This window comes from Podarcis cretensis (genome assembly GCF_951804945.1).
Source record: "Podarcis cretensis genome assembly, chromosome: 2".
Taxonomy (NCBI): domain Eukaryota; kingdom Metazoa; phylum Chordata; class Lepidosauria; order Squamata; family Lacertidae; genus Podarcis; species Podarcis cretensis.
The window spans coordinates 72,049,386-72,061,589 of NC_137171.1; the positions used below are offsets into that span (position 1 = coordinate 72,049,386).

General features: G+C 43.8%; 1 protein-coding gene across 1 annotated transcript in view; it reads right to left on the reverse strand.

Moving 5' to 3' along the window:
- Positions 1 to 37: 37 nt before the first annotated feature.
- The window catches only part of GNAI2 (G protein subunit alpha i2), a 124,646-nt gene continuing 112,479 nt past the window's right edge, over positions 38 to 12,204 (reverse strand). The window contains exons 6-9 of the mRNA XM_079964428.1: positions 5,549 to 5,678; positions 5,214 to 5,367; positions 1,570 to 1,795; positions 38 to 577 (exon numbers count right to left, since the gene is read on the reverse strand). Of these exons, the coding sequence (XP_079820554.1) occupies positions 1,605 to 1,795; positions 5,214 to 5,367; positions 5,549 to 5,678 (475 nt within the window). The 3' untranslated portion in view covers positions 38 to 577; positions 1,570 to 1,604. The remainder of the gene's footprint in view (positions 578 to 1,569; positions 1,796 to 5,213; positions 5,368 to 5,548; positions 5,679 to 12,204) is intronic.

Below are 12,204 nucleotides of genomic sequence, written 5' to 3' on the forward strand. Positions count from 1 at the left end.
AACTTTTCCTGCACAAGTTGGCTTCTGGAGGAATGTGTTTTTCATTTTCTTGCCAGTCTGTGCAAATCATGGAGGTAGGAGCTGCGAAGCTTGCTCCATGGCAAGAGCTCCACCTGTTGGAAGGTGAAAAACAAATGGACAGTGGTTTGCTTTGGCAGAGCCAGACAGAGGTTTGCTTGGACCATTTGCCTTTAAAAAAAGGAAAGGAAAAATAATTAAAAACATGTCCAAAGCCCCTTGACCGGTTACCTTCTGCACTTCAGCTTTAAAAAATAAAAATAAAAATGGACATACATGGAAATGTTACAGCTATGGCAGGCCACCAATCATTGGTGCTTCAGTAAGGCTTTGTGGGCACAGGGATAGGATACAAGCAGCCTGCAAGAGGCACCCGGGACAGCACAGAGCAGGGGAAGCAATGGAAACTGTCCCTCGGACAGGCAGAAACTCCAAAGTCTCATCATTAGGTAAATGAAAAGGAATGGAACAAAAATGTAAGAAGCAGAAGTCATTATATGGTGCAGTCCTCCCTTCATCAAAACCAGCCTCTTCCTCATATGGAGCAGTTCAAGTAATCCTGCAAAAGGAGAGAGCACAGAAAAGTGAATCAGCTCAGGCTAGCAGAAGAGTGCATTGGCCACAGGCATTGGCAGGACCCCTGGAGCTGCTTTTGGAGTCTGCTGCCTCTGATTTTCTGCACATCTGTCAGAACGGAAGTCAATTATCTGAAGGAGGTGGACAGATATACACAAACATTGCTCACTTCAGTGGCCATGATGGACCCAAGCAACATTCAGCTTGCACCACATGTGCAACCATTGATTCAGTACCTCCCCAGTCTGTGAGCTAAATTTTAGTTTGTAATATACCCAGAAAAAGAAGGCTTCATCCATCATTTCTTAAACATCTAAGAAGAGCCTGCTGGATCAGGCCACTTATTATTCATTAAATATACTGCCCATCATCAGAGGATCACAGGGCGGTTTACAATATAAAAACACAATAACAAATAAAAAGAATACTCCCACCTCCCCAAGATTAAAAGGCCAGAGATAGTTTAATACAAAGCCAAAGGCCTGGGGGCTAGTCTCTGATGGACCATCTTCCTGAGCCTGGAATTATGTCAAGGGGCCCAGACGGATTTCAAGATTGGTTCAGAGCAGTTTAACAAGCTGATCCCCATCAGATTTTGAAGAGCTTCATCTCCACTGGGGCTGAAGGGAGCCCACATGAAAACAAGCTAGCATTTCTCTCCTCCAGCAAGCCAAGCCCTCCAGCTCCCATCAGCTCAAGTTCACAGGGCATCAGTGACTCTGCTTCATCTTTCTGCAATGGCAAAACCACTCCTCTGCCCCTTTGCCCTGCCAGCTCTCAGTGCCCATCCACCTTTGGTCTCAAACAGTCGCTTCTGCTACTACCTTTGAGACACAGCCACACACAATGGTGCATTAAGATGTACAGAGATGTCACAGAATTGACAGCCCTGTCTTGCTCACACATTTATTTCCTGGGAAGAAACAGAAGTGCATGCCCTTTCGGGCACATGGATGAGTGTGTGCAATGCCTCACCTTCCTGTGTTCCTCAGTAGATGCCGCCTGGAGAGCTAAAAGAGCCCACAGTCCTTCAGGTTATTTTTGATGATGACATCAGTGACAGCATCGAAGACAAACTGCACGTTCTTGGTATCAGTGGCACAGGTGAAGTGGGTGTAGATCTCCTTGGTGTCCTTCCTCTTGTTCAGGTCCTCAAACTTGCTCTGGATGTAGCCAGCAGCTTCATCATACTTGTTGGCCCCTAAGGAAGAGGAGGAAAGAGAGAGAATGAGAGAGAGATCCACAGAATGATATCAGGACAGGACTAGGTGCACTAACTCAGTGTAGATTTCTGCCCCCGAAATGACACCCATGGACTCAGACACTGGTAGTTCAGAAAAGCAATGCATTAACTCCTGATCTAGTCCTTAAAGAGGCCAGCATATGCTGCTAACAATATTTTAATCCATGAGCAGTTTATAGTAGAAATGTGGTATGGCAGAATTGAAGACTCTGGCCTGGAAAAAGCTCTGATTTCCTCATCTGCCTAGTACGGAGTAGTAGCTGGATGAATTTACAGCAAAACTGACTAAATAAATTCAAAGGGAAATACACTGACTGACCGGCTCCTCCTCATGAAACTCAAGAGCCACACAGCTCAGTCATACCAGGAAGCTGCAATGCTGACACAAGCAATTGCAATAGAGCGGTGCATTTTTCGGGGGGGTGGGGTGTTCAAGTCACTTTGCAAAATGATCAGTTTCACACTTTCCAAAGCAATATGAGAACTGAAACACAGCCATCCTTTGAAATTCACACTTATCTGAATTTTGTGGTGCAGTTCTCAAACCATAGTTGACAAAAATGCAAAAAATAAAATAAAAAATGCATTAGGGTGAATTTGTGTGGACAACAACAATTATTTATTATTTATACCCTGCCCATCTGGCTGGGTTTCCCCAGCATTGTTATTAGTAAAAATTGTTTTGCAATAATGTGCACCTTAATCAAAACTGCGTATAAAATGTATTTATTAGGAAAATTTAGAACTAAAATGCTGTTGAATTTTCATGAGGATTTTTTTTTTAATTGCAAGATTGGAAACATGAGAAACAGACAGAACTGAAATTGGCAGGTTCTTCCATCCCTAGCTGTGCTTTACATACCATGCCTTTCTGGTCAGGAGGAGGCTTAAAAACTGAGAAAAGAAAAAGGAGGGGAAGAGATCCTTCCCTGCAGATTCCCGAAGAAGCGATTCTAACTCTTGGCCATTTTTATATATATTCATCACAGCTGAATGGTGGTTCAGCTGAACAGCAGAAGTTTGAGTGAAGCAGAGATGGAAAGATACTGAGAGTAAAAAAATAAAAAATGTGTCAATTTTGAACAATGCAGAGGTTGAGTAGAGCAAGCAGGGGGAAGGGTAACCCAGAAGGGTAGCAGCAGTTTAAAACAAGGTTTGAGTACAGTAAGAAAGGAGTTGGGAAAGGCTCTGTTGTGTTAGTTTTTTGTGTTTGCTTCTGTGTGTGTATATCTCAACTATTTCTCTTTGTTAAAATTGTTTCTTTCTTTCTTTCAAAAAAGAGCAGCCCCTCAGTGTCCCACCATCCCTAAATACAATGCATTTCATTCTGATACCATGTGTTCCAGATGCCAAGTTCCAGATTCAAGGCAGTAATTTAGCACAGATATTTTCTTAACGAACAAACATCCAGCTGTGCACAGCATTACCTGAACTTAACCTTCTCTAACTAAAAAAGCTAGCTGGCCACCTTGTTCTTAAGATTCTACTCATCTTATATATGCAGTAACATATATAATGGGATATGTGTGTGTAAAGAGGCTGCAGAATAGAAGAAAGGCGGGAGAACAGAAACGGGGGCAATCTGTCTGCAAGGGAGAACTGAGAAAAGGAGGATGGAGGGGGAAGGAAGGAATGTAAAAATTGCAAAAAAAGAAAGAAAGGAGTAGAAAGAAGGGGCCTGAAAGGGTCTGAAGAATGGGAGGAGATGGTGGCTTCATAACCAGGCAGAATATGAAAAGGGTGCTTTGTAGTTGCAATATGTGGAAGGAGGAAGATGCAGGGGGTTACCAGGGGGTGGGTTTCTGTGCAAGGGGAGCTGCACAATAGGAGGGTTTGGAGGAGGCGTCTACATGGGAGTGAAGGTGAAAATGGGTTGCAGAACAGAACAGGCAAGTGGCTTCAGAAATAGGATTGGGAAGCTGCATGGGATGGGGAAAAGAAGGGGATGGCAAGCAGAGTGAGCAGGGGTGCAACATGTTACTTAAATTTGTCAGAGAAGCTGCCTTGGCCTTGTTCCTTTACTCACTTTCCCTACACACTGCAGCTGATGAGATTATCAGCAAAAGAAAATTCCACACTTCCTGCCATGCACAAAAGCAGTGTTGAACACCTCCCTTTTCCACTGCCAAAGTCTTACAACTCGGCCCCTGACACGCAGCACTTACCATTCACTCATTAGCTACAGCCACACTTGTTGAGCAAAATACAGACTGGTTGTCTTCTGAATTTCATTTCCTCCTGGGTCTATCCAGAAGGCCATGCCCTTCCTTTCTACTGTTCTAAAGACACAGGGCCTGTGCTGTCACTGAATTGCTCCACTCTCTTGCAAGAAAAATCTAATTATCGCAGGAACTTCATTCAACTGGGAGTCTTGTGGCACTCTGAAGACTAACATATTTATAGTAGCAAAGCTGTATATGCCACGGTAAATATTACAATTTTTTAAGGTGTTACCTCTTCCCTTTCTGTTTGTGGTTACTTTTCACGATCTGAACTGTATAAATGACAAGGTCTTCAAGCACAAGTTTACACAGGTCCACACGCTACTGCCCCCTACCTTACAGAAATAGAAATGTTCCCCTGGAATCAAAGCATGTGTATCACAGATTTATAATACGACTTATGTTGTTGAAAAGAGACCAGAGTGTACAATAAAGCAATAGGAAAACTGCCCCACATTTCCCATGTGAAAACTTGGCTGCCTATATTCACCCTTACATGCCTGGTCCCTTATATATTACAAAATGTGTGCACTGATCAAATGTGCAATTTACCTGGTACATAACCACATTATTTCCACCACAATCCTCTGCTTCTAAAAGTGGAAGCTTTGTCAGAATTTGGCAAAAGTGTGCATTGCCTACATTTCATATTATGTTATATGCATGGAAATTGACACACAGCTTTCATAGGCATCTGTAGATAGAAACTTTCTCCTTAACCACCTTTTGAATAGGTCTTGCCCATCTTTGAATTGTAGTTTTCTCCGCAGTGAGTCTGTGCAAGTTTCAGGGCATAAATTACCCTTCTAGGGTTGCATTTCAAATCTTTTCAGACTCAGCAGCATGGTGTGATGGAAGTGGTAGTCCAACAACATCTGAAAGGCCACAGGCTCCCCATCCCTGACCTAGAAGAATCCTGTAATAAATTTGGCCTGTACACCACCTCCCACTAGATTTTAGTTCTAAACTGGGAGTGATACAGAAAGGGAGATGGCAGGGCACAAGGGGTGGGGGGATTGTGAGACAGAAACTTGCTCCTTGCCTGCCACTAACGCCAATCCAAGGACAGTGTTTCCAGACAAAAGAGTGCTGGAGTAATTAAGGACATGTGTGATTTGAAGTTAATTTCTCAAATAAAAAATGGCGCCACATACCTGTGTACTCCGGGAAGCAGATGGCCAAGGGGCTGTGGATGATCTTCTCCTCAAAGAGATCCTTCTTGTTGAGGAAGAGGATGATGGATGTGTCTGTGAACCACTTGTTGTTACAGATGCTGTCAAACAGCTTCATGCTCTCGTGCATCCGATTCTGTCAAGGCAACAAATATGCTGAGCCAAGAAGTGTGCTCAGAGGAAGAAGGGGGAAGGGCAAAGGAGCTGAAGGCTTAAGAGTATATGGAAGTCTAAGAAAACAAAATCGAGCAATTTCTGTACCAAAGAGCAAGCAGGGCACCTTGAAGGCTTTATTGCAAACATGAATATTTCCTTACCATCTCCTCATCTTCAGCCAAAACCAAGTCATATGCACTAAGAGCAACACAGAAGATAATGGCAGTCACTCCTTCAAAGCAGTGGATCCACTTCTTTCTCTCGGACCTCTGTCCCCCCACATCAAACATCCTGTGAGGGGGGGAAAAACCACAATGTTACTGAGGTCTGACATGACAGCAATTACAGCAACATCATATTGCAACATCATATTGCTGGAAACCAAAATAAAAGATGGGCTTAACCAAACCTGGAAACTAAGTATAACTTTGAAGCAGTCACTGAGTCTAGTTCCTTACTGGCTCAGTGGAAAAATGTGGAGATTTAAGTCTGCAAGATGGTTTGGAGGGCAAACCTCCCTGCCTGCTGAATGCTGCAAATATGAGTATACTGAGTAGAAGACTGCTGCCCAGCCCCGATTCCCTCAAACATTCTTGGACTTTCCCTTCCTTGTATGAAATGTAAAGAACGAAGGAAACTTCTCGCATCTCTCAGAGCCATTTGCTGCATGGTTAAGAAGTACAGCTTTCTTCTGTTTGGAACCTGGAGCTCAATTGCTAAGTGTCTGAAAGGGAGTCACACCAACGGACTTGATGAATGCACTATTCTCAGCATCAACAAAGCGACTGACCGCATAGCCAAAGCCAGTGGCACTAAGGAACACACACTATTAACTCAAAGGGTCATAACACAACCATGATGACGCTGTCATGATGGCCACAGTAACCAGAACACTGAATAAGGTTTTCTGTACAACCAGTTCAGCACAAGGCAATGATCTTCCCTAATCCAAGTAACAGGCACTGAGGCTGAACCTACATGTGATGTTCTACAGTGGAACCTTGGTTCTTGAACTTAATCCGTTCCGGGAGTCCGTTCGACTCCCAAAACTGTTCAAAAACCAAAGTGTGGCTTCTGATTGGCTGCAGGAGCTTCCTGCACTCAATCGGATGTTTGGCTTCCAAAAATTTTTCCCAAACCATAATGCTTACTTCCAGGTTTGCAGTGTTCAGAAGCCGATTTGTTTGGGAGCCAAGCCATCATCATCATCATCATTATCATTATTACCACTTATGGCTGACATACAAAAATGGTATCACTGATCCTCCCTCTTCTGCCCTTATTAATGTCTACAATATGTTGGCTATCCTGTGAGGAGGGAAACACAGCACTACCGCATCAGGATAGGAGGTTGTCTGTCAAGTTACTGAGGATAAATGGCATGCACAGTTGCTGCGTTCAACGACACCTATGTGCTTCATGGGTTGTGTCTTCCTGCCCTGAAGCACAGAAAAAACTACTTTTGTGGTTTCAGAAGAGCCATAGCTCCCAAGAAAAAGTGTTCCTGGAAGACAGCCACAAACAGTTCCCCAGAATTAAGAGTTTAGAGTATATCAGGCCAAAGAGGTTAGTTAGTGAGAGGAGACAGCCACTGCTTGGCACTTGCCACTAATTTACTCCAAGCAGTTAACATCAAAAACATTGCAACAAAAAATAAAACTGTACAATAAAACCAAAGCAAGAGTTGAAAAGTAGTGAACCCAACCAGACACACTAATCTCAGCAGAAACTCAAATACACAATATAAAACCTATACAGAAGGGCGAGGAGCAACAGAATCCTCTAAGTCCAGCTTAAAGGGACAGGTTTTAGACCAACATTTGAAAACATAGAGCATTATGGGTTAGGCTAGGATGGTCCCATGACTGAAAAGGCCTTGCTCCTAGAGGAAATCTGTTCAACCCCATGCATTTTAGACTATATACACATTATCTTGGTTGGAATTCATAGTAAGACAGCAAAAAGGAAGACAATGCTAATATAACACTGCATATGAGTGAGATACTTTCTCTAATGTCATTCCCCTGAGAATTTACCCTGATATCACTAGGAGAGAACATGAGCATTAGTCACTGCCTGGCAGTGGTAGTCAAGAATTTCCTGAAGTACACTCTGGATTCGGATTGTTATCTTGCAGCCTCAATTTGCGGACAAATGGAAGGAGAAAATGATTCTGCCTGTGCTGGAAGAGCTAAAACGTGTGTGGGCTGCAACGCAGTGGGACAGGACTGTAAACTAAGACATACTTTCTGCTTTGGGGGATGTGGGGTAGGTGGGGGGGGGGAGGAGAAGAACATCTGATCTGGCTAATGGAGCCGTAAGTCATTTGAAGGCCCATGCAGTGCATAATAATCAGTTAGCTGCCCAGCAGGACCTGAGCAAAGCCATTAGTTGTACTTAGAAACTGCTCTAAAACACCAGGTGACTTCCCAACAAAGGCCATGTGAAGGCATCGTCATGTTCCAAAAATTACTAATAAATGCAGCTAAAACATGGCCACTGCATCTACCAACATAAATCATTGTGAATCCTAGGAGAAGCCAAACTACCATGGATACCTATAGAAGAGCTCAAGGGAGAATGGAAATGGGAAATAGGTTCAGGATGAATGAACCATCAGGCGCCACAGAATAGGAAAGAGCCACATGCCACTCCCTCACACCAGTCCAGGCCCCAGAAAGGAACACGTGGGCCCTGCAACAAAACGTTGCGGTGTGGAGTGCTGCTCCCATTTACTTTTGCAGTAAGCCAACCCTGCTTTACTCTGCTATACTCCATCCCATTTCCCCTCCCTCTGGTTTTCCTCCCCCTCTCACCCCATCAACAAGTATTTTGAGGCAACTGAGCACACAAAGCCCTCGACTTTACATACAAAGATGTATATAAGTGTAATAAAATAAATAAAAATAAATAAATCTTCCTTGTTTTTAGAGACAGAAATGGAAGGGCTGTTCCTCTAGCCCTGGAACCAGCGTACAGTGGTACCTTGGTTTACAAACATAATCCGTTCTGGAAGTCCGTTCTTAAACCAAGGCATGCTTTCCCATAGCAGCGGGGGACTCAATTTACAAATGGAACACACTCAACAGGAAACGGAACATGTTCTTATTCCAAGGCAAAGTTCACAAACCAAAACACCTACTTCCGGGTTTGCAGTGTTCCTAACCCAAGTTGTTCATAAAATAATCTGTTCTTAAACCAAGGTACCACTGTACTTAGTTTTCTTCTAGCTACTCCTACCCCACTGTCTGCTCTGGCCTGGGATAAGGCTGTTCTTTCCCCCATGAAACCCCCCCCCCCCAGATTGTTCTCTTCAAGTTCTTTAGTAAGATTGAACAGCGGCTTCCCAGCTCATTTCTGAGCCCCATGCTACACTACTGTTTATGCAGCCGTAAATCTATAAAGCCAAGGTAAAGTTTAGCTCTAAACAAACGCTTTTCTGAAAACATCCAGAACCTGTAACTTGGGGAGCTACAGCAAAGGAGACTCTCTGAAAACCAAAGAGATCCATGGAAATTTGTCACACTAGATTGGAAGACCCAATTTCAGGATTGAATTCTGCCTGGTGGTTGAAGGAGGACTGCACATCTTCAATCTGCATGTTTTATTTGGCCTGCACAATCTTGTGGGTAACACAGTTACGTATTTGCTGGGAACAAGACAAGACTTTGAAACTTCATGGTAAAATGATTAAACTATATTTTCGAAGCCTTCTGCTACATTGCTGACATACAACGATAGCTCAGAACTAAGGGCTACTGAACAGGCCCCTTTTCCCAAACATTTGAGATGTTGCAGAGGCTGGGGTGGTGGGCTGGGTGTTGGGACTCTGACCCTTTGGGGACACACTCATAGGTTGAAATCTGCACTCGGCTCATTGGGTGACCTTGAGCCAAAACACTCTTAGCCTAGCCTACCTCACAAGGGGCAAAGAAAGCAAGTGTGTAGGTGTGAGCACACTGCCTTGTGCTCCTTGAAAGAAGGGCAAGATAAAAATGCTGTTAGAACATAAATAGGATTCGAGCACTACTAAGTACACACTTTGCAGAGAGATTATTTCTCAGTGCTGGAAAAACACATTCAAAGTGGCCCTATGAGTTGGCAGGGAAGCCGTGCTATGGGAGAGCTCTCCCCCCCCCCCGCCCTTTCTGGGGGGATACTTTGCAGAGTTCTAGGCCTGGCTTTCTGCCAGCCTTCCACACAAGGGCTGTGGAGACAGGCTGCCAACACACGGGGCAGGCTGAGCCCTCGGCTGGACAATGAGAGGAAACAGAGTGGGAATTCCATCCCAAGGAAAAGTGGAGACAGGAAACCGACGTGACATGTAAACAAACTCTGCCCTTCCACCCCCAGAAAAAGGCACGCCTCAGCAGCTCAATGAAAAGCTGGGCCACATTCTCGGGTGCTAAGAAACATACTACAAAACTTGCTTCATTGAGAAATGGGAGTTGGAAACCCAAGCCTGCGCTTGCACAAGGAAGAAAAAAGGCTAAGATTAGTCCCGGAACATAGTGAAGGGCTATATAAAATTTAACAAGAGGGCTCATCAAGATGCATTTTTAGTTATGCATTGTCAATATGCATTTGGGAAAGAGATCTGGATGACATTATAATCAAGAGAGAGATATTCCTTCTAAATTTCAGCAAACCACTATGAGGAAACTCTTAAGTATTGCTATGACGATGTAATAATATTTATACATGAGAGCTCCCCTTTCCCTCCAATTCCAGTCATTAACTTCAGCAACCAATAAATTCCTTGTGGCATAAACAGCTAACACAGAGATATGTGGACCTGGGGGCTAGTAAAAATGCCCGTGGACTAATCATTTTTGGAGTAGCTTGCAAGGTTGCTTTCTAATGCAGTCCACACTTTCTAATACTTCTGTATGATGATGCAGCAGCCTCAGGACATTCCCAGATGAGGACGGGAAGTTCAGGAAGGAAAGGCAACCCTCACACTGGCCAGGCTGGAGGGATGGGAAGCCACAATCCTTTTCTGACCTACGACAACAGGGCCGCTAAGAACTCAAGAGCACAAGAAGACCACCTCCAACGAACATAACAAACAGGCGTATCGGCATACGGAAGAAACAACTGCTGTGTTTATTCTCCTTTCACTACGTGAGCCAAAATTTCCTTTATTTTTAGGCCTAGTATAGTTAGGCATTCATACAAACCATTCACTCTTAGCTTATTGAGCTACACTGGCTGACGTATATTTCTGTCACGGACAAAGTAGACAGAAAGAAAAATGCAGCCTCTCTCCTCTCCTCTCCCCTCCCCAAAGTCATTAAGTCATTAGCAGCAGCTAGAGGGGAAAGAAGGGGCACAAACTCTATTGGAAATCATATAAATTGAGTTCCACATGCAACTGTGCTAAGGAAAATGATTGGAAATATCTTATTTGGCTTGAAGGCAGACTACCCTCTAGAGAACAATGACCCAGAAAGAACCATGTTACTGAAAATCCAATATACTGAGATTGGAGCTTTTTATTACAGCAAATGCTGGGCTCTAAGGGCAGCAGGGTGCTTCACACTTGCCTCCACTCCAGTTCTCAGAGCATTCGTATCACTGGGGCACCTGCCCCTTGCACTAAGAGAAACAGAACCACTTCGCTTAAGTAAGAGAATTTGGCTGCGATGGGAAGCTTAAGCCAGTCTGGTTTACTGCACACTTGAGTTGCCTGATGCTCCACCAGAGTAACATGGTTACGTCATAAACAAAAAGGTAGCCACGTTAACTTACATGTGTCATCATCCCATGCTAGGGAGCAAGGCTGTGACCCTCCTAATACATTCTAAGCACATGGGAGGAGGCATACTATATACCTGCAAGTGAAGGTGGTACTACCACTCTCAAACAGTATGCTGCCCCAATGAAGGGAGAAGTCTAGAAGTATTTTAAACACTAGAAGCACTTGCTATTTCTCAGCAACAGTGCTGTTATATTCAGGTGCTCACTGGGCCCCTGCCCTGCTAGTCAGTGGTGAAATGAGAGCACATACTTGGTCAAATGAATGACACCGATGGAGAAACTTGGTGTCTGAATACTGCTATGCAAATCAATGTATACCAGCGTTTGACTAAGACGCTTCAATTGCACTTAAGGGGAAGCCAAGGTTCTTGTCTTGAGAAACAATATTGTATAAACAGCTCCATCGCTCCCAATATGCTATTCCCTGGTGCAAATGGGCAAAACAACTGGAATGGGGAGTGTTTAGTGTTACACCTTCAACCATGAGCACTGGCTGGATTGATCAATCTTTTCCTGTTGGTTTATGTCTTGATAAGGAGGCAGAAACCATAATCCTGGGTCTGGACTCAACACTGACCTGCACCTTTCCTGGTTTGTTTGCCCACTTATGCCAGGGAAGGAGTGAAGCAGGAGCAAGTCAGCTGCATGCGTTAGTTCACAACTTGTGCACAGCATAGTTTATGAAGCCAGAATGCTGCCTTATCATTATATGCAAATGCGGCCGAAGTGTGCTCCTGTGGTCCTTACAACTGTTGGCAATGGCAACTGTGGGATGTGTGCAGTTTTGTTCTGTTTTTGAACAGAATAATCTTACATTTGGATGAGTTGCATTTTTTGTTCACAGGAGTGCAAGGCACAACTCATTCTTTTTCAACTGACTTTTCAGGATTTAAATGGTCAACTAGAAGTTGCAACTCAAAACGGCCAGAATACAGCTTCTTCTTTTTGTATCTGTTATTTTTTCTATAATCACACTGCATTCATTTGAATATGGAAACCAATTCCGTACCACTCAATCCTACAGAGAAAGAACTAGATCTATTGAGATGCAAAAGTA